Genomic DNA, 23190 nt, shown 5'->3' on the forward strand with positions numbered 1-23190 from the left:
AAACTGTCTCATTGCTATATGTTTATCAATAAAACTTTGAAAAGAAAAGAAAAAAAATAAAAATAAAACATTTGTGACATAATATATGACATGTGATATCAGGAATTATGACATATGATATCATTTTTCTATATCTGTATCACTAAGAACACAATAATTCAACAGCTCTCTCACTTTATTTACTTTTATCATTTTTTTCTTCTTTGATGCTCTTTCTTGACTAGCAATTGTACATAAAGATACTTAAAATCCTCAGTGGTACTCAGTGTTCTCTGTTGTTAGATTGGGAAGCTCTATACATATTCTATTTTTATGTATAGAAATATTGCCAAATATTTTTATCTAGCCTACCTTGGACTACATCAATGGGATTATTGGCAATAGAGAATGGAAGCATTCTCTTTAAAATAAACATGTATTTCTCCTGAAAAGTGAGAAGTTTTATCCAGAGGCTACTGAAAAACTGCCATGAAAAACAAGCGTTTCTCTCACTGGAGACTTTCTCGATCTCCTGCCACATTTTCACTACCAACACCATTAAGTATGGATTTGTTCAGCTAGAGAGCCTTCCTGTTTCTGGTGTATAATAATTTACGTTTTACTAATTTTGAATGCTGAAAGAAAAAACATAAAAGCAAGATATGAAACAATTATGCCTTCCTTCCCTCTTCCTTCTCATTTCCTTTCTCCTAAATTCGCCATTACAGTATTCTGTGAAGCAGCCATCTCTAAGTGGACAGGCACGATCCTTTTAGCTTAAACTTGGTACAGAAATCATAGGCTAGGGAGAAGAAGACAGCACAGATAAGCTTAGGGTCACTAGAAAAGCCCACTAGGGAGTAAAACAATGCGCCTCCAGAGGAACGCAATGATCTTTCTCATACACACACTCACTGCAGTTTCAAGGCAGTTGAGATATTCTGGGACACGTGACACAAACTATTAATAAGCCTACAGATTTGGGATTTACTGGAGTTTGCAAGAAAGTAGTATAAAAAGATGAGATTCCTCAGGGAAGGGCAACTGGGACAGAAGAGGCTGGGCCAGCTGTCATTCCAATTGCCATTCATTCATTTATTCTCACAAACCTGAAATCACTGTATGCCTCACTCAGAGCATTCCCTGTCACTAGAGTAACTTCCTTCATCATTTTTACCCATGACAGAGAGTTCTAATTTTGTAGCATAAACTGTAAAAATAGCTACACCTGATAGCACAATACAAACACAGACTTTGAAAGTCCTTCACATTGGTTGAAATCCTACATCCAAAAAACAACTGCTACCATTCTTTAAACTGCCGTTACTTCTCTTAGATGTCTGACTGCATTAAATATACACACTACTTGCATGTATAAGCATGAACTTTTCTACAAAAGGTATGTTTTGTCAGGCACTTTCAAATCTCCTTTCACCAGTGGGTATGAATTTTAGTGCTGTCCTCATTTGGACAGACCTGACTCCAAATCTAGTTTGATTATTTAGAGCAATGCCAAATAAATGTAAAGGAGACTAATGACAGCCTGAAATCAGAGAACGTACCAACAATATAAGACATAAACTAGAATAAAACCCTAGAACGATTTTATTTCAAAAGGATACCAAAGAATAGAATCATTTTTATTGTGCAGAACTTCAACCATACAAAAGTGAAGAGGCATTGTCTTCAGCAAACTCTCTTGGTTATCTTGGGCACTAGAAGTTCACATGGCGCCCTAGCCAAATTAAGGTTAGTTTATTAAGGCAAATTTTTCTTTCTATGAGAAATTTTATCCTTTAAAGATAAAATTACCTAGGATTCTAGATAAAAGATTTTTTAAAAAGATTATCTTTCAGGATTTGATGTCCAACATACTTAGAGTGATGCAAAATAAAAGATAAATAACATGATTGCGATGGCACAACTTTTTCTTTTTTTTAAAGAAAGAATTACCTGACTCTAATGATCTAAATACCCTCTCTGTCGCTGAGACTTGAAGCCCACTGGGAAGCACTATTATTGGACATCCTGTAACATACTCAAGAGTTTGAATCACCATCTGGTCTGTGTAAGTGTGACGCAGAGGAGGCAATTGTTTTCAGTAGTGGATTATTAAATAGTTTGAACAATTAATTAGAAAGAATCAACTGTAATTATTTGGTATGAATGGAATGGGTCATCAAATTTCTAGTTCTATGAAATGGCTTGTTTCCCTATTGTGTGGTATTAGTAATACCTCCCCAGTTGGAGTCACATTTGAAAGCAGGCATATGACAACTGTGAGGCAAAAATACACTCATCGAGGAAGATTGTAGCTTTAGTTCACTAAGAATGTGATGAATTACTTGGTTTTCATTTTTCCCATAAAATCTTTTTTTTTTTTTAATGAGCAGAATATATTTATTGAGAGAAAGAAAGCTCCTGTCCAAGAGAGGGACAGGAGGGAGGCCCAAGTGGGTAGTTCCCCCAGTCCTGTAAAATCCTTTTGGAGGACTTTAGTTCATACACAGTATTTTAAGTCTCTTACTGATTTCTACTTTCCAATACATCTAGTAAGTATATTCATTTCTTAAAGAAAACGTGATAGAATAAAAAACTAATTGGAGTTAGGATCCTTCATGCATATTATAAACCAAAAACTCCACTGAGTGTCCTCAAAACACCATGCTCAATACTGAGTTCCCTTTCTGAACAAAGGCATGGGTGACAAGTGAAGCAATTTTGCAAGTGTGCAGCCTACAATGTAGTTATTCCATCCTTTAACACCAGGCACTAAGTGGACCACATTCACCAAACACACGCTGAGTATCTACAATATTTACAGGGCAGTACTGTGTTAGAAAGTGAGAAATAGTATCAGCCTGAAACACGTAGCAGCGGCCAACTGCTTCTGTGAGCAAGGTCTTCAGGAACTGCTATAATGGGCGTGCGGTCGTCCACAGTATTATGGTTTTGATTTCAGATGACAACTTTTATCCACTTCTAACTCAATTAACAAAGGGTGGAGTTCTTTGATGTTCCATGTTCAACTGTGTATCTGCTAATTTCTGTGTACCGAATCTCCAGGTGCATGTGATTTTTATGGTGAAAGGCGTACTTCCACAACTGTCATCTACGTATCTTAAAGAGGATGGGCAACTGGAGGCTCTTGTACAAACATGTGATTTGATACTTTACTCTCTTCCCCAGAAAAACAGGAAAGAGGGAACCTACTCATCTGACATATTAAACACATCATTAGGAAAACTAGACAATTAAAAGAGTGGGCACACACTGCCAGTCCTACGGGTTTGATAACGGATTGACTGTTGTTATGTAAAATGTCACCACAGAGAAAGTGGGTGACGGGTGTAGATGGCAGTTCTCTGCATTATTTATCTAATTCCTCATGAGTGCATGATGACTCCAAAGTAAGTTTGACAGTCTATGACCTTTAAGTTTATAAAACAATGCAGTTCAGAGAATATTAATGATATTTTTTTCCTATCAAAGATAAATATAATTTACTGAGTATAATAAAAAGCCTCAAGGTCAAGTCACAGTTATGTACCTTGGCTGTGCTACTTACTGTGGGTAGGACACAGGTAAATAAGTTACCTGAACTGTAAGTCTGAGGTTTTTCATTTATAAAATGGTGCTACTCATAAAGTAACAGTGAGGAAGAAGGGTTCTTATCCTCTTAAATGTTAAGCAGCAAGAAGAGGCCAACAAGATAAGCTAAGAAAATAATTGCTGAGTGGAATCATTCCATGGTAAGGGGCTTACTGTTACACAAATGTTCTATGGATAAGGATAAATAACATTCCTTCGGTCTTCCCCAAGGAGAATTAAGAACTGGTGCAACTGCAAAGGGGAGAGGTATCCCGCCATGGAGGGGTCACGTGGTAAAGCATAACATGCTCTTCTGACTTCCATGCACGTGCAAACTGGTAGTTTCTGATGTAGAATCAGCACCACTTCTGCTCCAGGCAGAAACTGTACTGACAGGCACGGTGTCAAAAGAAGCACTCACTTACCGACTTCATCTTGAATCTCCTCAGCCACGGCGGGGACGTTGTAGAGCAGGGAGAGGGACTGGTTCATGCGCTCGTAGATCACCCGGAGGTGTGTCATGACCTGCAGGAGGAAGCCAGCCCAGATGAGCACTCGCTCCTCAGTGAGAACTGGAAAGAGCATGCTTAAAATTTTCATGTTTTCAAACTCTTTATACTAGTATTTGTGAATTGAGCAACTACATCAAAAGAAAGCAATGTGCAACAGAAAAACCAGCTGAATACCTCTCGTCTTGTTCTTCTAAATGTGCACCCCTTCTAACGCCTTATCAATTATGATTGTATTTGCTTTAAAATAAGTTTAAAAAAAGTCAAAAGGACAAGAAAAAACCTAAGGATTATTGAAAGCATTAATGTTCAAGTATTTGTCCAACCTTGCATACCTGTATCTGTTAATCTGAGCATCAGACTTGATGAGAAAAATACATAATGTAACAGCCACTGCTAATTTGCTATGAAAATCTGTACCATATTGTTATACATTTGTTTTTGTTTTTTTGCTCTTTGTTTTTAATATTTAACATAAAATAAAACCAAATAAAAAAAGAAGTGGAAATAAAAATTTTCAAAATATTTAACTGAAAGGACATCCATATAACTTTCGGCTCAGCTTAAAAACTTATTTTTAAACTTATCAAGATCTGCATTGTTAATGCTTGTTATGACTAATGTAAAAGACCTCCCATGCCATCCTTGATTCTAATATTGAGGCTTCCTAGACAGCCTCTGATACTCTAACTGTATGTCTTTGTAAATTCTCTGACAGATGAGAACATTTTGACTTGACTGGTTGTTTTGAGCTAAGGGTAAATATGTTACAATTTCTCATTTCCAGAGGTTTATGTGAGTTTTCCACTTTTGGGAATCAGAGGGTACAGAGCATTTTTCTGGCTCACATTAAGTCCAAATACTGCAAAGGCAGTGGAGCTGTGGACTGCCCACCACAGTTTAGTGGACCAACTATAGAGGCTTTATTTCCTTCATTGTGGCGGTCAGTTTACACGGTTCCTTGTACTGGCTCGGATGCAACCAAATTTTTATGTTCCCTATAATTTGCACAATTCAGAAGCTATAAAGCCACCTAGTGCTCTATGGTAAACTTCAAGAATTTAACCAGGCATTAAAGAGCTCAGGCCAATGGAGATGCCATGCTCACAGAGGCTTCCGGGAATGCCTGAAGGCTCCGTCAGCATCCAAGCAGCAAGAACCCTAGAACATCAAGGCTGCAGGTGATCCCCACCCCCAGCGCTCACCTGGGACCGGATCTGGGCCGCCTTCTTGGGATCCACCATGCGCACGTGTTCAAAGTGCTTCAGCGTGTGCTGCCTGTCCTTCTGCTCAGCGCGAACATACTTCTTCAGCATGTTGAACACATGACGAGGCTGTAGGAAAACAAGGACAGAATTCTGTTCAGGTTTTGCTACAATACTTCTCCCATTTCTTTATTAATGTGTGATTACTTATTTGGGGCATTTTTGGGGGGGGTTACAAAAGAACTTAAGAATGTTGATATTTATGATGACAGTCTTCCTTAATCAACATTTTCTTCTCAAAGGGGCACATTTTCCTATGGATGGAGAACAGAGTTTAGATCCACTGGGTGTCAGTAAGTTCCTTCTCTTACCCTCTCCAAATGCTCAGGCAACAGTGTATGATGAGGCTATATTCTGCATTCTACAGAAGTAATCTGGCAGAAATACCATCACCAGTAGTATAATGGTACAGTAATAGTGAATAATAATGTGAATAATAATGTGAATAATAGGCCATGTAGCTAAAACTCATTAGAAGGTAAAGGAGGAATGGATAAGCTCTAAGAAATGTAGTTTTTAGGAGAAAGGCCACTGCTAAATTGTAGTTATTTTACTTTGGAATTTAATTAAGTTCTTATTAAGCTATCAAATTCTCATTCTTTCAACAACAATTAAGTTTCTTCTTAAGTGCTTCTAGTGTTTTCTAATTGGTTCTATTTTGTTCTTATTCCAGATGTACATGAAAAGAATTCATCCTAATGCAAAGAAAGGACAGAAGTTCCTTTGTCTTCAGCAATTCCACTGCTATTTGCAGCCTACTGTGTGATTGTACAAAGATACAAATTTCTTCTTCTTTGAAACAAAATAGTCCCCTGAGAAAGTTTATGTCAGGGATAGAAGTGGGGGCCATTTGTGTGGACCAAGTTACTATGAATTAACATGTCATGAGCTTCTTGAAAACCAGCTGGAAGGTCCTGAACTTGCTTCCAGAGATGGTGTGCATGCATGCATAGCTCACGTTCATGTTGTGTTTTGTGTATTTTATGGAATGAGCCTCTTCTTGTCTGTTAATGTAAGGGTCACCGTTGTGCCATCACAGACAGAATTTGTGCTTTTCTCTGTGCTAGGACAATATGCAGCACTAATCGCTATTACTGTGTCCAGCACAGTATGTTGAACTGTCCATGAGACCCATGACCCAGGTACAGTCATCCTCCTTTTCTCTATGAGGAATCAACTCATGATGCCTGGCCCTGCGATGATGTTCTGTACTTGATATGTGCCTGCCATGAACAGACACACTTGAGGACGTAACTAAAAGCATGCAATAAAAACAAAAGAAATATTGTCCTCATCTGCCTGACTGCCTGTTCTCCTTTTCCTTCTTAGAATACGTTCCACCAAAATCCCAAAGAAGGCAGACAACACAGCTTGACCCTTAGCTGTTGGCAGTGCATCATTATAATACTCATTCATATTGTGACATGCGATTGAGTCTACAAATCAGAGAACAAACTTGCAAGTCTTAGAGGAAGAAAAGTAGCAAAAGAGCACAGTGAGATAAGCTGCATCAGTACAATACACATTTAAAAGACGACAGGTTTGTGTAAGCTAATTTAACATGTCAAGACATTAAAGGCTCACTACGATTCACTGTGAGCCGTACTGCGCGTCCAAGAGTGCGCAATCAGTATAGTTATTAAATAACCTTGATGCCTGCTAGCGATCGAGCACCAAGGCCTGAGAACACTCTCCTAGTACTAATGCTATTGTGTTTCCAGGGCTGGCGACAGGAAGGGTGGCGCTAACTGCATTTATCCTCGACCATGCTGCCCGCCCTCACCACTGCAGCTCGCTGGCTTACTGCGCTTTCTTGGCTGCTCTGTTCCATTTCCGTCTCTTGAAAGGGATTTATTATTTTGAAGACGATGGAGTTTTTTTCTTTTTCTGAACTCAAACAAGAAAGCATACTTCAATTAAACACAAGAGGGCTGCTTGTCCTCATAACCTTTCTTCCACTTCCCAGGCAGCCACCTATGAATGTTTCTCTAAGGCATTCTGACCTGAAAAGATTATCACTGACAAAAGTGTCCAGGATGCTGTCGCCCCAGACTGGCCTTGACGTAGTAAGGCAATCTCAGCTTACAAAAGAAGAAAAGGACATTCTGTCCACTAGCACCTGGTCTCCCCCTTTTCTTCTTCTATCTCCATACATTCTCATGTGCTAAGCATTATGGTTAAATTTCATTTGATAATAAGCAGGAAAGTCTCAGTCTTCCTATTTGTGCAATTCAGACAGTGATATCTTTCCAAGTAAGAATCCTGGAGCACTGAAAACGTTCTGTCTCAGCTACCCAGCAGAGTGCTTGGTCTGCTGTAGTCACTTAGTACACACTGATTTTTTCTACTTCATCTTTGTGCCTACCCCACTGCCCCTAAGCAACAACAGCTCAACTTTCATTGGTTTTTAGTGCGTGAAGTGTTTTATGCACAGTACCTCATCGAGAGCATCCCTGCCCTATCATAGAGGCAAATTCCTCTCTCCCTGACCGGTGAGACACAGGGAGCTGTAGTGCTGATCACACTGACATGGAGTGTCGGGCACAGAGCTCTTCTGATCCCTATGGGATCCTGCCTGCCAAGGAGAACCCAACATGGACACTGTAGGAGCCCATGCCTTAATTTCTAATTCTTTGAAGCTCAGGTACAATAGTTGCCCTTTATCCATGGAAGATATATTTTAAGACACCCCATGGATGCCTGAAACCTCAGAAGACTGGCCCCCATGTAGATTAGGTTTTTCCTACACATAAATATCTACGATAAAATGTAATATATAAATCAGTCACAGAAAGAGACTCACAATAGCTAATAGTAAACTAGCAATATCTGGTAATAAAAGTTAACACAAAATAGTCTATTTCTAGAATTTTCCATTTAATATTTTCAGGTCTAAATTGACCGAGGTAACAAATCATGGAAAAAGAAAACCATTCACTAGGGAGGATTATACTAATATCCTCTGGGGGCATGCACAGAATTAGCTCTTAATAGTGCAGAATTGCCAGATTTGTTCCAACTTGTTCCAATTCTCATTTGCTGTCCTCATGTTTTGGCACTTGGCTATTCTCAGCCAATGTCTTTGAAGTAGAAAAAAGAAACAGCAAGATCTGAATGTCCGCTGTAAATCTGACTAGTAGATTACTAAAGAATAACTGAAGGCATTAGTTAAAAGATAGACCAGGAACAGTGGTGCACGCCTGTAATCCCAGCACTCAGGCTGAGGTAGGCAGATCACTGAGATTTGAGGCCAGCCTGATCTACAGAGCAAGTTCGAGACCAGCCTGCGCTACACAGTGAGACCCTGTCTGGAAGACCAAAAAAATTAAGAATTAATAAAAGAAATAACAGGCTTTTGCAACACAGAATCTAATAGTGAATTCATCCTTATCTTTTATTAAATTGGTCAATGAAATGGCAAATGCTCACTTATCTGCAGCGTCTCCTGGTTTTCCACAGCTTATCTAATTCAACACTGCTATTTCTTTATGCTTCACAAATACATCTAAAAATATATTCTCGACTTATCCTGAAAACACTATGTTTGGTAATGACACTGCAGCACACTGGGCTGGGAGGATCCCCCAGGTGTCAGTTCCTGCATGGATAATGGCACTGGGAGCTCGGAATAAGCTCTGCTCCCGCCACAGCGCACGAGCCCAGATGCGCTCTGAGCCTGAAAGTCCGTAGCCACCAGCATTTTCTTTCTGTTATCTACTTGATGATGAGCACAGTCTGGGGACACCAGGGAACTCAGAAGGCCGCAGGGCAGCCCTCCCTCGATGAGCTGCACGATTCTGCTTGGGTGCACACGCCACATATATACGTTTCCTATGAGTCATACTTAGAAATAAAAAGGAAGAACTGGGTTAGGGCCTCTGTCACAGTGTCGGTAGATAAACAAAACCAGATAAAAGTGGTGGTGGTGCCCACAACTAAAAAAATGAAAACTATTTTTAGTGAAGAAAGAAAAACAGGTAGCTCTACCCTGTATTTTTATATTTTCGTTTTCTTAAAGATGAAAATGAAGAGCTCTGCTTGTGGTGCGTGATTCATGCATATTTCATTAAAAAAAAATGACCTAACAATTTTTAGCCCGAACAGAGAATTTTTCAAGGCTGGGAACGAGTTATTTCTAGAGCTATATTACGATTTCATAGTAATAGGGAATCTTGATTATCTGGGGAGGTTTATTTTATTATGTTAGGACAAAGATGAATTTCCTAAATTTTAATTAAAAGGCAGAGACATTCATATAAGGATGGTAGAAAAAAAATACCTCAGATCTCTATAAAAATATGTATCTCTAAAGAATATAAAATAATTCTCTGAAAATAGCTGATATTAAATATATTGCCATGTCATTCAGATTTAAAAGTTGATTTGAAGAATCAACCTAAGAATTTAGTAGCTCATGAGAGTATTGATAAAGAGTTTAAGAAACACTTTTAACCTTTATGCATATAATTTCAATTTCCCTAAATCTTTAAATTTTCTACAACTGGCAATAATTTTCCTGTCAAGTTTCTCTACTTTCATAGTCAAAATACTCTGGGCATTGATACTACAGGCTCATGACACTGGCTTTGGAGAGCTAATCTAAAACCTACAGTAAAGAAAGAAAATGGAAGAACTGCCCTGTGGGACTAATTATATCCAATCCTTTTCATTGTCACTATTGTTTTTGAAGAAGTGTTTATCTCATAATTACACAGTATCTGTTAGCAACTGATGTGGCACTTTTTGATTTGCACTGAATTCACCGTAGAATCACATTGACCTTTAAGAAAATTATTCAAAAACAAATCTAAGAACAACAAGAATTACTAAAATGGATTAGATATAATCTACAAGGGGAACAGAAAAGAAAATAACCTAAGAATAGAAGATCCACTTTTTGAAGCATAAACTATTTTCTTCTTTGGGAACAATAATGTAATACAATCAACCTCTTGCTACAATTCCAGATGCTAATAAATATTTGCTAATTAAACTAAACAATGACCTTAAGCTAAATGTAAGTTCAGAAGTGGCTCCAGGAGTGTAGAATATTCTTCATGCACCTTATTTAGGACAATAAGCATCTCCTTGCTTAGAAGGGCAGCATTTCCAATTGTCATGAAATTAGAGATCCACTTAACCCGTTTATCTGTCCAGCATGCCAGGGATCTTTAGGAAGTTAAGTAGGTCTCTTCCCAGAAAATAATTAGCGGACTCCACTGCATGTCCAAACTATTTGCAACAAAAAGATTCATTTCACTAATTCCAAAAGATAATAATAAATTATCTTTTTATGTTTTAATATCAAGTTGATGTTAACCATTTTGAAGAAAACATCGTGGTCTTTTATTATAAAGGTAATTTTAACAATTTAAATTCTATGCTTCTTGTGTGTGTATTATCTTTTCCACTGGCTTCTTTTTATGTAATTTTCTCAAATCTGGTCTCTCTGGGACATGGAATGAGTAATACATCTGACTGGCTGGCGACGCGTAGGACCAGTCAGCGACAATCACACCTGGTCATGTAGCTTTCTATTCAACAGTTCATATGGGGAGCATATTAAAACATGACTGCTCAGCCCCATTGTTCTGTTCTGTAGCTTTCTGTTTGATCTGGAAGTCCTACGTCTTGTCATAATAGACACTTGTGCCTTAAGCCATTTCCTGATGGGAGTGAGGGAACTAACTGTCAAGAGCTTTTTAGCAGCCCTGGGCATAATTCTGCCAAGAAGCAAGTAAATGACTCATTTTATGGGGAGCACCCTAATCTTTCCAGGTCACAAGGGAGCACTGAACTGTACCCTAGTGGTTTCCAAAACTATGACTGGAAGTTAATTATTCACCATTTTCTTTAAAAAAGGAATTCTCTCCTGGTTTTAAAGAAAGCTTCAAGGTCACAATATTCAGCTTTTCACTTTAAGTTTCAAGACCATGAGCATGTGGACTATAAAATCTCTGTATTAATGGCTTAAAGACCCACTGTAAGAGAGGTGAACCTCGCTATGCTTGAGATAATCTCAGTTAAGCGTATTTTGTCATTTTGACTCTCAAAATTTCGCATGCATTCTCATTGCAAGAAAATTCTGGAATAAATTAAAAATCAAAGCAAAAGAAAAACCAAACACATACGTAGAAAACTAAGGGAAGCTTCCATGGGAAGATTTTGGATCACATCATCTTTTGTTTTATAAAGCTGGGAGATGAGTGCAAGCTTTAAGGCCCATTAAAAATTTACAAAGCAGTTTTTCTTCAGAAATACACACACACACGGCTTTAGTTTAAAATGATTATGACAGGGCAAACAACTCTATGGCATGCTGAACACAGAAGTTGGGAGACAGTGGCACTGACAAGGGCAGCAGATTTCCACAGCCATTATGCCTAGAGGTCCCCCCAAACCTTGTGAGCCACAGCTGGGGCTTTTCAGAGGTGGCTGGATCTCCAGTGTGCGACGCTGGGATTGAGGCTGTGTGACTACTACATGAGTCCGCTGACGGCTTGGCACAATTGTTGAGTGTGGACAATGGCAAGGCCCACTTTGCCAGTGAGTGCCACCCGCCCGAACAGCATGTAGCCTGGATATAGTATAAGGGACAGCAAAAGGGCTAATATTGTCCCTTCATTGGCTGCTTCTGGGCTGTGTGTCTGCCTTCTGCCCACCATGCACTGCTGCCCTCTGCCAGGCCACCCTGCTTGGGAGCCAGCCAACACGGACTGAAAGCACTGCACACTGTGAGCCAAATAAACTTTTCCTCTGTTAACTCTGGGCATTGGGTAGTATGTTTGAGCAATGAGAAAAGTAACTAAGACAATGTCCCTTCTTATTTAAGGTGCTTCTTATTTTTGATAACATGGATGCCTTAGGAGCAGAAGATATTAGATACTGAACCATTATCACTACATTCATATGCCAAGGCAAACCCATGCACACACCGTAGTTACCCTGCCTTGACTCTGTGCTTTAACAGCGCTCTAAGGAATGCAAAGTCCTGGTGTCAATGTTCACACGAACACGGATCGCTTCCCAATAGAACAGTTTTGAACGCTCTATGTATTCTACCCCAACCATCATTCTCCTCTTAGGGAGAAACACATCTTCCTACTGCACATTTTGTCTCAAACTCCAGGAATCCTTCTCTTTTCTTTATGGATAATGAAAGCTGGACAGGGCTGGGGAGATAGCTCAGTAGAATAAGCGTTTGCCTGGCAAGTGCAAGGTCTTGAGTTCAATCTCTGGTACTGCCAAGTAAAAAAAAGAAAGCTGGACAAGTATTCATTGCAAAAGTTATAAAGACCACAGCTATAAATGAGTAAAGACAGCATACAGAACTGAAATTTAGCACCGGGCCCAACTCTGACCCATGCCTTTGGGAGCAGCACACAGTGGACATAGGGCTGACCTGCGCTCTTCTGACCCGGTACACAGAAGGAGCAGAAGTTACTTGAACCTCAGTGTCTTCAAGTATTGTTTATTCAAGCAGTGAAACATAATGAAGCTCGTAGCAATGAACAGCATTATTAATGAGACCCAGAAGGCAAAGCCCACGGAGTTGAGGAAGAACTCATAAACAAAAGATGTTTTAAAGCTAAACCAGGCCCTTAGAAAGATTTGCCAAACGGTTTGATCAACAAACTGACATATTCTTGACTTTTGCAGAGAGATGTACAGCAATCTGCTTTAACTCTGCATATTTACACTAGGACTTGGACAGTCTCCCTTCCTAATTCTCGAATGGGTTACCGTATCCAAGGAGAAACACATACATATATATTTTTTCATTATACCTTCATCCTACAGCAAGCAAGTGGCTTGACCCACTACAAATTCCGTGGGTTTCATTTAAGAATATTTACATAAATAAAGAACTAAGGGTAAAGCTTTTCAAAGATTAAATATAAACTAGTATCTTTTAAGTTTCACAGATGAACAAAGCCCCTGAAACCGAGGTGCAACCGTTCGTGTACAGCATATAAGTTAGTAGGTAGAGGACCTCTTGCTCCCAATCCATTCTCCAAGGCCAAGACTGGTAACACCAGGCTGGTGAATACATACCAGACCTTCAAATAATGTGTTAAACATTTGCCTAAAAAAGCTAAGTGTATCTTTATAATATTTTTTCATCTTCAGGGAAGAAATAAAAGCAGCTATTAACATGGATGTGCGCGCACACACTGTGAAGATGCACAGCACCCCGGTGCTTCAGCCTGTGACAGCATCCAATGACCTAGGTCCGTGTCAGTGACAGTGGCTGAGGCTTCATGCTTTCCCACATACCTTTCATTTTCTGCTTAAGTAAAAAAGTAATTAAGCAGAAAATGATGGGTTACAGAGAACTGAGAGGCTAGCAATATCATGTGCAAAATAAAATAGTCAAGGTTAGCAACTCAAATGCTTTTTCGCTTCAGAAAACTTACATTTAGGCTAATATCCATACTGGCTAAAGGCTAATTCAATTGGGATCAACATGGCATACTGGCTGGAAAGTGATTAGCTAGAACTCTGCAATATAATTTATTTATGTGTTTTATAAGTGGACTGAGTGATTACATTACACAGGACTTTCTCGTCTTATTATTTTATCTTTCCCTCTTCAAGGGGGAGGCCAATTTCACTGATTCAAAGGAAGAGCAAACTTTTATTTAGCCATTTATATGAAGTTTTACTTCAGGGACAATTTTTTTTTTTTTTTTTTGGGCGGAACTGGGGCTTGAACTCAGGCCCTGGCACTTGCCAGGCAAGAGCTTATTCCACTGAGCCATCTCCCCAGCCCATGGACAAATAATTATGCTACACCCTTCCCCACCCTATGCCACTGTACCTGTCACAAAAAATTGCTGTCTTTTGATCTCCAGGGATCACTGCTTCATATTAGACATTCATTTACTTGCTGCTGGAATTAGCGCTGAACTAATTCTGAACTTGGTGGATGTCTCAGTTACTTTTCTCCCTTTGCTGAGACAAAATACCCGATACCCAACGTTAAGGAAGGAAAGGTTTATTTAGCTCATGGTTAGTGGAGGTTTCAGTCCATACTTGGCTGGCTCCAAGGCAGAGTGGCACATGGCAGAGGGCAATGTTCATGGTGGTGGAAAACAGCAAAGATCAAGGGAGGGCAGCAGCTGTGGCTTCTAGCAAGCCTCTCTCCCCTCCCCACATTGTAATGCAGATTACCCACCCCAGGGTGGGAACAGCACTCACACCCATAATCTCTGCACTGGATTATGATAACCACAAATTCTAGAAGTTGCCCCATCACTGCATGAGGCTTTGTAGAACACCTAGACACAAACCATAACAGTGGACAAAAATAGAACTTCATAATAAAAAAATTCTACCAAAGAATTCTGTGAGGAAATTTCAAGAATCCAGGAAGACTTAACATTTGGCTAGGGGCCGGGGAGATGGCTCAGTAGAATAAGTGCTTGCCAACACCTGGCTAAACTAGTCCCAAATGAGAAACTTCAGGGAGCATGTGCTACAGAAACTTTGGTATGTTGCTCCATTAAATTTTAAGAGTCTGAATGTGAACCAGCAGGTAAAAGCATGAAATAAATTTGAGTATGGATAAGATGGCTGTAATCATGAGACACTAGAAAAACCAAAATAATACTGGCACATAAATAAAACAGGTATTCATATAAGTGGTTTCTAACTGTCAGAAATTGCTTAATAGTAGCTGAAGTCAGGATGATGGCCACAGTACTATGTAACAGAAGATCTAAACCAAGATATATAGAGATATATTTTCCCCCCACAATTTCAATGAAAAGCTCGTTATTTCTCTTTTATCTTTAATACATTTTAATTCTTATGAATTAGGGACCACTATAATTTTCTACACCAAAGTCTACAACATAATTTTTTTCTGTGATGGGTGGGGGTTGTGTCAACTGCACAGGATCCCATACTGTCCAAAATTACACAATTAGTTTTCAGGCTACAGAGTGACCACTCAGAAAATATCTACTACTGAGGGAGAAGCAGGACTCTATTGGTGATGGAAGAGAGGCCTCAAAGAGTGTTTAATTCTTATTTCATAAAACTGGGAATCGGCTTCATTTCAAGCCCGATGAAGCTGGAAGCAAGAAGCACATGACTGTAGAGAGCTGGCTAATAATGAGGATAATCTGGCTTTAACTTTTATTTACTTAGGCTTGGTAGCTTGAAGGTCTCCAAATGTGGCAAAAGTTAGCTAAGAATAGCATAGCTTTGTGAGGAATTTAACTTTTCTGAGGGGAAAGAAGCACAAAATCCTGATTTTCTAAGGAAAAACTTTAAATAAGGAAATAGCTTAAGGAAAACAATTCTTCAGCAGTTATCAGTCCTTAACTTAGGTAAGTTGATTTTTCAAGTGCAAAGATATGGCTGAGTTCTATTTTTGTTTTTAACTCCTGGAGAATAGTAAAAGCTTTATTATCATATTTGAAAAATAGGTATGATTCTAAATACAAGTCAGATGGTGTATTTTTATTTATTTAAGGGAAGGGATCACAGGGTGTTCAGGGTCACACTACTAGATCAGACTCGTAGTGATTCTCCTGTTTACAGCCTCCCAAGAGCTGGGATTACAGGTGTGCGCTACCACGTTCAGTCTCAATAGCCGCTGCCCAGGGGCAGGGCCAGCACGGCAGGCCCAGGCCCCGGCCCCTGTGCCTATTTGCAGGCACTTTAATCTGCTGAGTTATTTGGCCAGCCTGAGATGATATATTTTTAGATTGAGGCATTGAGTATATCAGCCTACAGCACATAATTAAAAAGATGAGGGACAAAAAGTACATGTAGACAAAGGGACTTACAACACGAAATCCATAGTAACATAAAACACTGAAGTTACAGAGAAACACTATTGCATGACATGTTTGACTCTGGGCTCAAAATTGTGCTAAGAATACACAGCATTAAAGAGACTGGATACCATCTGTATTATTTTGAAATCTGTGTTTGAAATGTCTAGGGATATACGGTAGAACTTGGTAAGGGTTAAGAGGATAAGTAAAAAAGTGGTAACATTATTTTAAAAGTGGTGACATCTATAGAAAAACAGAAATTTTTCAAAAAAATTCACTAATATTCAAATAATATTTACTGATTTTTAAAAAAAATTTTGGACACAAACACAAAGGATACTTCAAAAATATTTTTTATGGCTCCCCTCACAAGATGTGACTTTTCTCAGACAGCTGCTAACAAGCTCTTGATTATGTCTTTCAAGAGCAATATATAAAATTCCTCAAGAGGGACTGAGCATTTTCTTGTACCTTTCAAAGTGCAGAGCTAAGTGTAATGCCGAGCCATATGTTACCATTTAAAGAAACACTCCAAGACAGAAATTTAACAAGATGGTAGTTACTGCCCTAGGATTCTAGGCCCATGACTACCTAGTGCTTTTTTATTTTTTATTACAAAGGACGCATTTGTGCACATTGAGGTAACAGGAATAATGGGAACCCTTGGATCAACTGACAACCATCTGTCTTTCAGATAGTGAACCAGTTCTTCCTCGTCCAGTTTTCAAAGTTTTTCCAAATAAATATGTTGGCTGATTCCTATGATGCAATCCGCAGGCCCACAACAAGCACCACTGTATCACGCAGAATTGTCCCTTTCATGAATCATGAAGGTCTGGCAACGCTCTTCCTGCTCCTGCCTTCCTTCTAGTGGGGCCAACAAGACAGAATTGAAAGATTCTGAACTGCATCTGCTGAAGAGTCCATTCATCCTTATCTTATTTGGAGTCCTGTCCACGATTGCTGAGCGAAGCTCTCACTTCAGAGACTGGCTTTGCAGCCGGACCACTCCACAGTGTAGTGCGTTGGCTATTAAGGCTGCGGGCTCAGCACCCACCATGCTGCTCTGTTCTGGCAAGGGAAGCCCATCATTTTCCCCACAGACATGTTCTTTAGAGAAAAGAAACAAGGAACTTTTTATTTGCAGAGTAACATGAGCAGAATTTTATGGAGTATGCCTAGGAAGGACAAGAAATTTTTCTAATAGGAAATGAAAATGCTAATGTGGATATTCTGTTCAAAAGTGCTTTGTTCAGAGAGGAAATATGGGCCAGTGAGATGGCTCTGCAGTGGGTGGGTGACTCTGATTCACAGCTCTCCTCTGTCTTCTGCTAGTGGTGTCACCCTGAACCAGCCACTCCATCTCCCAAGATCACAGTGATGTCATCGGGACAACAGGGTCAGTAATGTCCTGCTGCCAGGAGGAAGGCCAACAGTTCTTTTTTGGCTCCTCATGGCTTTTTGCAGTTTAAGTTTGCATACAAATGGAAATGAAAATCAGCAGAAGTGGGTGGCAATTTGGTTTAGTTACATGATGTACACACAGAATTCCACTTCTGGCCAAGACCCAGTAAGAGGAACCAGACTGAAACAGTTTCTGCAAAGTATGGGACCTTACTTCTGCAAAATAAGACAGGGAGGAAAAGGAACCCTGAGAAAAATGAAAGTAGGTGAGGTCCTCTAACTGCTCAAGCCCACTGCTCTGTATGATTGCCAGGATGAGGTCCAAGGCAGGAAACCACTGCAGAGCCTGGAGGGTGACAGGAGTTTAGGATTGCAGAGAGACCCACGAGACCAGGTTCACTGCACAGAGAAGTGGTGGAGGAGAGCTGCTGGAAAAGACAATCAGCAGATGTGCAGAGCAGACCCTGGGATGCAGAGGAGTGGTGCTCAGGGTGTGCACATGGAAGACACTGAGGCTGGTAAAGAAAATCACCTCAGAAGATTAGAGGTAACCATGCCTAGAGTTCTCACAGTGATCAGGAGAGGGCTGACCCCATCAGGCAGGTGGGGACACCCAGCATTTATTGTGGAGTCCTCCTGACCCACTGAGGAGGGAATAATTAAGTACAGTACAGGCAGAAAACTGCTCTGATAATGCAACACATCTTCTTTAAAAATTTAAAAATCCCAGTCCCAAATGTGTAACCTCATTCCTGGTAACTTAGTTGCATCCCAGAACAAAACCTGAGGATAGGGGCCGGGGAGATGGCTCAGTGGAATAAGCACTTCCCTAGCAAGTGCAAGGGTCTGAATTCAATCCCCGGTTCCGCAAAAACAAACAAACAAACAAACAAACAAACAAACAAACAAAATCTGAGGATATTTACAGGTATACAAAACTAGACTGGATTCAGAAGATAAAGTTCAAGGTACCTGCTGTTCAATAAAATGCTTACAAGATGCAAAATGATGCATAAAAATATCATTTGCAACAGAGAAAAATCAATCAAGGCTGAGCCCAAGTTGACGCAGACATCTGAAGTAACAAAGAAGGACATTCAAAGTTTTGAAACACTTGTTAAGTTAAAAAGTCAACATGCAGAGTGCACTGTGGGAGGGGGAGAGGGACAGCACCAAACTCAGCTTCTAGAGATGAAAGCTAAACTGCATGAGATGAGGGGATGAAAGTTAGCCAGATGATATGAAGAGTACAAGGAACCACAACATGACACACTATGATTAAATCGTCCAAAACTAGTGTTGAGAAAGAAAGTCTTAAAAAGCAGTCAGGGACCAGGGATATAGCCCAGCGTCTGCCTGGCAAATGTAACATCTGGAGTTTGATTAACACTTAACACAAAAAGAGAAGCAAAAATAAACAAACAAACAAACGAGAGAAATAGAAAATCTTAAAGTCAGGAGGACATATTACCAGCTTTCTTGTTGGAAATAACCCAAGTAAGATGACCATGGATCATCACCCTTAAACTAGGGGGAAGAAAAAATACTTTTACCTAGAATTCCACATCTAGCAAAAATCCCAAAGTTGAAATTATGATAATTTTCATACAAAGAAACTCAAAAAAATGTACTGTCAGCCAACATGTACTGTAAGATATTTTATAGTCCTTTGAGTAGAAGGAAAATACCCAGGGTGGCTCTACAAAGAATTAAAATAACCAGAAATGAAAACTACATAGGTCAACACACACCTACTATTTCTTGCTTAAGACAAGATAATTGGTCGCTTAGAAAATAGCAGTATATTATAGAAAAAAATATGACAACAGCGTTTCAGGGGAAGCGTGGGGAGATGAAGCGAGCTTTCTGAATCTGTGGACTTAACTAACTTCAAATTGCAAGTATTCAGGAAAAAAAAATGTGCCTGCCCTGGAAATGTACAGACTTTATCTTCTTGTTATTGTTCCTAAAGAAATAGAGCTTAGTAATTATTCACGTGACAGTCACATTACAGTAGGCATCACAGACGATTTCAGACACTGTGAGCAGGGATGTGCTCAGCATACATGCAAATGCCATGCTATTTTATACGAAGGTCTTCAACACTGTAGACTTGGGAATCCGAAAGTCTTAGAGCCAATCGCACGCAAATATTGAAAGACAACTGTACATTACGGGAGGGTTCCCTTTCCAAAAAGACTCCATATGTGAAATAGGATAGCACCACTTGAATTGAAAAGCTAAAAATATTTTCTGTAAATTCTAGGGCAACCGCTGAAGAAACAACAGTTGTAAGGCAACAATGGATAACAGAATCATAAAAATACAATTGGTTAAGAAATGAAAGAACAGATCAGATAAGTAGGAAAGAAGTAACAGGATGACAGATTTAGGTATGTGTATCAGTGACTTCCTTAAATGTACAGTTTTTCTGATTAAAAGACAAGACCCAAATCTATATAGTACCTACAGGAAATGCATTTCAAATATAAGGACAAGTCAAACAAAAGAAAAGGATTGAAAAATACCCTATGCTAACATTAATTAAAAGAAATCTAGAATAGCTTTGTAAACATTAAACAAAGTAGGCTTCAGAGCAAAATATATTCTTGGGCATTAAAATGCAATTTCATGAAAGAGGAGGTGGAAGACAGCAGAACACCCCTACATATTTACATGCCTGAAATCAGAGGTTCCAAGTACACAAAGCAAAAACTGACAGTACAGCAAGGGAAAATGGACCAAACCACAGCTATTGCTTGAGATTTCCCTCATGTAGTGATGACCAGAAAACATACAGTGTTGCTTCAAGTGCTACTCCTGCACCACCGGGGAGAAGGGCGAAGACCACTGAAAACCACACATGAGTTCTTCACCGCTCAGGCCACGCCTGGCTCGGGCTTCCCTCCGGGGACAACAGCCACTGCTTTGAGCCAGAAATTCAAGTCCTACTTCCCACAGGTGCCCTGCAAACTACAACTCTGCCAAGTCTCCTGCTTTCTTGACCTCAATTTCAACACAGACTGAAGGAGCTGGGCTAAGATCCTTTAAAATCCATCGCTAAGGTCTGAACATCTGTGTGTTCTCACCTATCATCAGTGGAAACCCAATATCCAGCGTGATGGCTGATGAGGCGGAGCCAGAGGGCACAATTAGGTCAGGAGGTCACAGCCCTCAAGAGAGGGGCTATGACCTTATGAAAGAGGCCCCAAAGGGCTCCCTTGGCCCTGTATCATGTGAAGACACAATGAGAAGACTACAATAAAAACGTCCAGGAGGTAGGCAGCACGTCCTCCAAAACAGGTGTGTTGATCGCATACTTCTCAGCTCCAGAAAGGTGAGCAATGAGTTCTTGTCCATCTCGGACCCAGCCTAGTGTTCCCGTAGAGCAGCCTGAAAGACTAAGGCATCCGGTGCTTCTGTGTTTCAGACTTTACGTCACCTGCTGTAACCACTGCAGGCTCACCCGAGTCGGCTCTTGTGCTGTGAGCTCCTGGAGAGCCTGGCCGACGCTTAAGGAGAAGTATAATTGTCTAAATGCAAGTGCCACAGGCGGCTGGGCTGGAACCCGTGACCTTCTGTAGCAGCCTCTCTCAGGGATGTGATGTGAAGGGGTCTTGGGCATGGAGTTGAGGGGGAACAGTAGGAACAGCAGGAACAAGAAGGCAGGACAGGGAAGTAAAGAGGACATTCAATGATGAATGTGCTTATTATGTTTCATAAACATACACTAATAAAAGGGGATATGGATGACTCTTATGACCCTATGACCCTCAAGATAGAAAGGACAGAAGTCACTCCTGTAGCTAAGGTGTTCCTGGCATTTCTCCTACTCTCTTGGCTTCCAGTCCCCTGTGTCCCAACCACTGATCCACCCGGAGCGAGGTTCCCATGAGACCTACCCGGGGAGGCACGGCCTGCAGGGCGGTGATGTAGTTCTCCAGAGCCAGGCGGCGGCGGTCGTTGAGCATAGCCTCCACTCTGGCCATGTGCGTCTCCACCAGCTGCTGCCTCTCATTGGCCGCTTCCTGTTCCAGAGATTCCACCTTCTCCTGGAAATGCTATAAACATACATCCATCTAGGCATGTGTATGATGACACAATTAATTCAAGACTTTTTAAAGGAATACTATAATGTTCTATTTATCTTCAAGTGATTAAAACAATTCTGAAGATTGCATAGTCATTCCCACATTGTGACTAATTTTATACATTTTATAGGTTACCACCCTTTCCTATATTCCTTGCCCTCAAACCAAACTTAATATCTCAATGGAAATTACTGCACATTGAGACAGATTTCACTAATGGTAATGCCACCTAAATTTACTGGAGCTCTTACATTACATACTTTTTAAAAAAAATTTCCTGTTACTCAAAGTACTTTCAGCAAATAACCATGATAATCTGTTTATGTGGGATAATTTGGAGGCTGGTTTCAGTCCAAAATTCAAATTCTCATGCAATTTCCTCCAGAGGAAGAAGCAGCAGAGAACTAGGGCAACTAAAAAGATGCATTATTAATAAAAAGTGCATTGCAAGTAATGACTTGAGTATCACAGCAACTAATTATACCTTGAGATAACTGGGAGCAAATAGAAGGCGGCCTTTAAGCAATTCAAATGCTGCACAGTGACCGGGCACAGTCCACCTCAGGGACCAGTGGCTGCCCGCAAACCTGCGCTCCCTGGAAAAGCTGGTGGCCCGCCCTGTGTGCTTGGGAGGGACAGAGTCAGACTCTACCTGGATCACAGCCTTCTTATCAGCCTTGGGCAGATTCTTGGCTTGACGCTCTGCCTCTTCCCATTCTCTCATGACCTACGCAAATGACAAAAAGAAATGAAGTCACCTCTTCTTTCAAATTCAGGTTGAACTGAATGGATTACAGGATTTTTCTCTATTTATACCATTATGAATGTTTTTAAAAATCACATACATATTCCTAGGTGACAATATTTGACCCCTCACAAGTCTGAAAGATTTCTCCCAGCAGTGTACTGAACACAAATGTCCACACTACAGGAATGTAACCTTCTGAAGCCAGGCTGATCTGCTTTAATTTCCTTGAGAAGTAGGCAGAAGTCACCTCACTTGGCGTGAGCAAATACCAACCATTCATAAAAGGTCTACACTTCCTGAGCAAAGTGTTCACTGGTAAATTAAACAAGCCTTTCCGTGAAGACCAGAAAATGACAGCCATATAAGTAAACATACACCTATTATTTCTTTTTTAAGGCAAGATAATTGATCACTTAGAAAATAACAATGTACTGCGGGAAGAAATATGACAACAGCGTTTCAGGGAGGGCGCGGGGAGACGGAGTGAACCTTTTGTATCTGTGGACCTACCTAACTTCAAATTGAAAGTATTCAGGGGCCGGGGAGATGGCTCAGTAGAATAAGTGCTTGCCTGCCAAGCACAAGGGCCTGAGTTCAATCCCCAGTTCCGGAAAAAAAAAAAAAAAAAAAAAAACCCAAAAAAACAAATTGAAAGTATTCAGAAAAAGAAAAAAAATGTGCCTGCACAGAAAAGTTGAAACATTTCAACTGAGTATTTTCAACAGGGGGAAAAAAGCAGACATAACATTTATATATATGTATGTGTGTCATGAACATAATGCACCAAAAAATGCCTAGTGGGGGCATTTTGGG

At 40.1% G+C, this 23190-nt stretch overlaps 1 protein-coding gene across 6 annotated transcripts in view; it reads right to left on the bottom strand.

Moving 5' to 3' along the window:
* App (amyloid beta precursor protein) overlaps positions 1-23190 on the bottom strand; it is a 260558-nt gene that overhangs the window by 58672 nt on the left and 178696 nt on the right. For all 6 annotated transcript variants that reach the window (XM_004627702.2, XM_004627701.2, XM_004627699.2 and 3 more), the window contains 4 exons: positions 22282-22356; positions 21441-21599; positions 5285-5413; positions 3996-4095 (listed from right to left, as the gene is read on the bottom strand). In XM_004627702.2, coding sequence (XP_004627759.1) covers positions 3996-4095; positions 5285-5413; positions 21441-21599; positions 22282-22356 — 463 coding nt within the window. The remainder of the gene's footprint in view (positions 1-3995; positions 4096-5284; positions 5414-21440; positions 21600-22281; positions 22357-23190) is intronic.

The sequence above is a fragment of the Octodon degus genome, unplaced genomic scaffold, assembly GCF_000260255.1.
Source record: "Octodon degus isolate 3935 unplaced genomic scaffold, OctDeg1.0 scaffold00020, whole genome shotgun sequence".
Taxonomy (NCBI): domain Eukaryota; kingdom Metazoa; phylum Chordata; class Mammalia; order Rodentia; family Octodontidae; genus Octodon; species Octodon degus.